At 33.4% G+C, this 4817-nt stretch overlaps 1 protein-coding gene across 1 annotated transcript; it reads right to left on the bottom strand.

Annotated features, from left to right (window-relative positions):
• Positions 1–248: 248 nt before the first annotated feature.
• Positions 249–1779, bottom strand: LOC143573907 (thaumatin-like protein). Its single transcript, XM_077058671.1, has 2 exons — positions 1379–1779; positions 249–715 (listed from the first exon to the last, which is right to left on the bottom strand). Exons 1-2 carry the CDS (start codon positions 1768–1770, stop codon positions 373–375), a joined length of 735 nt encoding a protein of 244 aa, XP_076914786.1. The 5' UTR covers positions 1771–1779; the 3' UTR covers positions 249–372.
• Between the last annotated feature and the right edge of the window lie 3038 nt (positions 1780–4817).

Here is a 4817-nt window from a genome sequence, read left to right as displayed (position 1 = left end):
CGCCCAGCTTTCATAAGCTCGTCTTGATGTTTGGCGATGACAAGGCTTTGACGCCCGTAAGGTTAATTAGTTAATGCCTATAACATGTATCCCAACACACAACTCAAAATGCCCAAAATGACATTGCTTTAAGATTTGATTGCTACAAAAACGAGATCTGAATAACCAAATTTTACACTATTGGCTTATAGAATATAGTTCATAACTCATTTGCTTTTTTAGAATCCAAAGCATAAAAGACAAGCTCAAAACACAACACCATAAGATATCATAGATATAATAAATATAGAGAATCCATAAAAACATAACTCAAAAACACAAAGATCCAACTAGCTAAAATTTAAAAGCTATAATAATAGTTTAATCAATTCATCAATGGTGAGGACAGAAAGTAAGCAAATAGCTAGCTCCGGTGCAAGTAGCAATACTAGTCGGGTCATCGTAAGCGTACGAATAAGCTCTCGGACAAGCGACCTTAAATATCCTCGAATAAGCGGTCGGTTTGCACGTTTGGGGGTTACCAAAACTCCCGGTACAACAAAACCTCGGAGAGTTAAAAGCCGAACATGCGCTCTTACACGCGACCACTCGTCGCTTGTCATGTGACCTCACTTGCAATCCCACCGGACACATCATGTTTAGATCGCTAACGCACCCTGCGTACATGCATTTTCCCGTACCCTTAAATGGTGTTATAGCAATTGGAAGGTTGTACCTGTTGGAAAATGTAGTGAAAAATTGGTTTTTAGTAACATTGGATACAAATAATATATATTTTTACATTTAAGTGAGTTTTATTTACTTATATTTACTCGTTTTATGTACACCATATTGGTCATTGGAAAGCTTCAAATAAAAACGGCTAAAATACTTGAAAACTAAAATACTTGAAAACACGTGAAAACCACATTTCAACATTATTTTTAAAAAGTTTATTTTTCTCTTTTTATATATTATATATTATTAATATTTTCCCAAAACAAAACGTACATGAATATATATAGATACATGAATTTAAAAAATATATATATATACATAGATCGTAATCTATATATATTTATATAAGATACATGAAATTAAAATAAATAGTGTTTAAAAATGGTTTATACAATTATACAATTTTCGAGTTAAATGTAGATTTTATTTATAAAATATTAGAATGAGTAAATGATAACGGGTACTGATAGATAGTCTAATATTAAATCGGTACCAAACCGTACCAGGCCATTTTTCGGTACCAACACTTTTTTTTTATTTTCCAGACATCTATCAGTACCGAGCTCGTCCATACTATAAAGTACCCTTATAAAATAAAACAAATAACTTTATTTAACATTAACATTATTATAATAAGAAGTGAACCTAAATGGTACATTACCCGTCAACCAGACTAACATCATAAAAATCCTGCTCAGCAGTGAGCGTGATTTCAGCCAACGTGGCCGGTGGGGCTCCACCGGCACCGTTGCAAAAAAGTGCGCCACCGCAGTCTCCGGTCACGCACTTCCCGCGACCGGAAGCATCAAACGCGCACCCCTCCCGGCCCCAGAGTCGGCCAGACCAGCCGGGAGGGAGCGGAAGTGTGTAAGACTTTTTAGGGGGCAGTTTAAACCCGCCTCTGGCAAGGACCGGGTGACCCGACCCGGGTTGGATTCCGGGCCAGATTGGGTGGGTGCATTTGTTGATCATTGTGATGGTGGTGCCTGAGATGACGTGGATGGAGATGAAGAAGATGGTGAAGAAGGTGAAGATGGAGTTAGAGTTAGACATGGTGTTGTAGTGAGAAAGTGAATGTGAGAGTGATGAGTAATGGTAAGTGTTGACTCAGAATAATGTTGGATACTTTCACACTATTTAACGTTGGATTTTATGCTTTTATGTTTTATGTTTTATGTTTCTTTCGGATACATTTATATTTTTTAAAATATTATATGTAGTGTGTTTTACCATGTGTTGGATTTAGTGTTCTATGTGGTGTGATACTAAGTGTCGTAGAACTTGTTAGATATTGTCTGAAATGTGAGTTGGGACTAACGATTACATATTCTTATATATATATCAAGTTTATAAAACAAAGTTTTTCAATTGATCGATTTTGACCAATGAAAAGTATTGGTTGATGATTAATTGACGTCTTGACGTGATTTTACAACCATATTATACACTTATACCTTACATTTAAAAAAACAACATTTTGAAGTTGTGGTTTTTTACTTTCTGTGTTACGGACTAATGAAAATTGTTTCCATTGGGGCCCATCAAGTTAAAAATCAAAGTAACACGTTTGTAAATTGTAATTTGAATGTTACCAAACAACTAGGGGCTGTCTTGAGGAAGGGCAAGGTGAGCGACGCTCCTAGGGCGCACAAGTTTTAAATTGCTTTTTACTTTTTATGTATTATATATATATATATATATATATATATATTAAAGTACAACAGCCCATTTTCTCTACATGCATCGGAGATCTTAGATTTTTTATTTTTTTTGGGGACTACCTTCTTATAAACTCATTTAATATGTTTAGATAAGCAGATTAAAAAGTTCTGATTTTGTTACATGATTTTAAAAGTGTGCGGGTTATGGTTAATGGTCAAGTAGTCCTTTCACCAAATTACATGTGAGTTGTGACCTTCAACACCTGCCCCCGTTCGTGATAAACTATCAAATCTAGTTAAGCAGCCATGTGCATATCAACATGTAATGTGCAAACAATTTAATAGAAAAAATTGACAGAAATAATCATAAAACACTAACAAATAATACAACCTTGTAATAGCAAGTGAACACATACCTTTAGCAGTTGTAACTTATAAGTGTGTATTAACCGAAAATATATAATAACACGTTACATGTCAAAAGAGCAAAAAAGTGTAATGTTTAATTTAAACACAAACATGTCACAACATATCACACTAACTTAACAGCGAGAAAAACCGATGCCCGTGCTCTCCTCTTCTCTCGTCTCCTGCTCACCACGTTTTCGTCATTGTTTATGTCGTATCTTTGAAGATGGTCTTTTACCCGCAACTTAATAATCATATAAACAGTTTATATAATTTGTTAATTAAGTATTTATATTTGATATATTGTGATCGTACGAACATGTGTGACAGTGGAATCGGCTGACACCCATTGAATTAATCAAATCAAAGGGTGTGGTCACGTGACCACTCACTGTATCCTGCAGCTCTTTTACTGGCATCCACAAACAAACCCTTTGGATTTTTTCAACATCCTCTGTTCCCATTTTGATCTAACCTTTGGATTCACATGTTCACAAATATAAAAATATCTAGGCTCATGTTACTGATTTAACTAAAAAACACTAGACACAAGATATAAATTTTAATGTATTATTGTTAACATGTATTATTTTTAATATAATTATATAAAAAAGTTCAGCATGGTTTCTAAATCAGCTGAGCCAGAGCCAAAGTAAGCCCCGCTCATTAATTGGTGTGCTCACACGCTCGTTTGGATAGTATATAAGTCAATATTCCGGTTCAGACTGCGCTGAAGGCGGAAACAACTAACAAAGTTGCAGAACATGGTGTGTTTACAGAATTAAAACGCGTATATTATTTTTGCTTTCGATACATTTGGTTTCTTAGCTTAAAAGAATGTGAAGTTTTTGAATAGAATATAACGGGTCGTGCATGTAAATTTTTCGGCTCCTAATAACCAAAGCTTTGTTTTTAATTTGGTTTGCTAATCAGAAGAGGGTTACAACGAAACTTGTTGTTTACCCAAAGTTTTATTATAATCGTATGAGTCAATGAGAGATTCACATAATTAAAAGCAAAATGTGTTTATTAGAAATATTACTATCCGAGTGTAATTTTGTTTTGTAGCAATGGATGATTCATAGTTTCATACCCATGTTACAACAAGATAAAATGTAGTAAGAAAATAAATATTTTATTAGAAAAAGCAAGTTTGGATGAAGTATTAAATACGGATACATGTGGTACGTGGAAACATTATGAAATGTGAATAATGAATGTTTTAATGATCCAAACTTTAGGCAAATCTAATGCCCAAGATATTAAGGGAAAACTCATATGGGCCTAGCCTAAAAGAGAGAAGAATGGGCTTGAGAAACATAAATCGATGGTTCAAGCCTCTAGATGTCATCAATGTTTGGCCCATATGATGATAGCTAATTTTCTTCTTTATTTATTTGAAAGCATAGGAAAAAAACATCCTCACTTACTACACAAGATATAAAACAATAACATGAATATCAGGAAAATAATGAAGATTACAAAATGGTTATCACATTAAGCCAGAATCAATAATTCATAGAGAAGTAAAAAAGAATCGTATAATACACATGTATAATTTCTCAAAAATTAACTATACATACGTAATTAATTTGATTTAAAGGAACATCAAACACGCAAACGGTCCCTATTATAATCCAAATCCAATCATTAGAGTAGGCATACGAGTCAACCTCCATCGTTAACGTCAACCAACCAAGATGAGAATAACGCTCATTGTCAAGGTTATATCTATACTCTATAGTACTTAATAGTGAAGGCTTCTCGCACTTAAGTACGTAACCATCTTTATATAAACAAATATTTATATGATTCAATTAATTTTTTTTTTTTACAATTACTCGTCTTGTACGTATTTCAAAACATTAATGATTAATAACATAATAATATATAACAATTTAAGAATTTTCTATAACTTTACAAACGAAAATTTATAAACACATTAACCATACACTGTTAATCCAAAATCATATAAACTTTTGGCAACCTAAATTCGTACACGTTCTACTACGTACAAGTGTTTCATGCAGG

Source organism: Bidens hawaiensis, unplaced genomic scaffold (assembly GCF_021521415.1).
Source record: "Bidens hawaiensis isolate Kalapana, Puna unplaced genomic scaffold, B.hawaiensis_p1.1 tig00026670_1, whole genome shotgun sequence".
NCBI lineage: Eukaryota > Viridiplantae > Streptophyta > Magnoliopsida > Asterales > Asteraceae > Bidens > Bidens hawaiensis.
Note: the sequence above shows the minus strand (reverse complement) of the source record. Positions and strands in the feature narration are given on the sequence as shown.

What these genes read in the sequence shown, in the direction of transcription:
- LOC143573907 (XM_077058671.1), bottom strand. Translation starts at nt 1,770, where the DNA reads ATGTCTAACTCTAACTCCATCTTCACCTTCTTCACCATCTTCTTCATC. An exon ending in GATGTTAGTCTGGTTGACGG is followed by an intron (nt 716 to 1,378) that starts GTAATGTACCAT and finishes ATTTTCCAACAG; the next exon opens with GTACAACCTTCCAATTGCTA.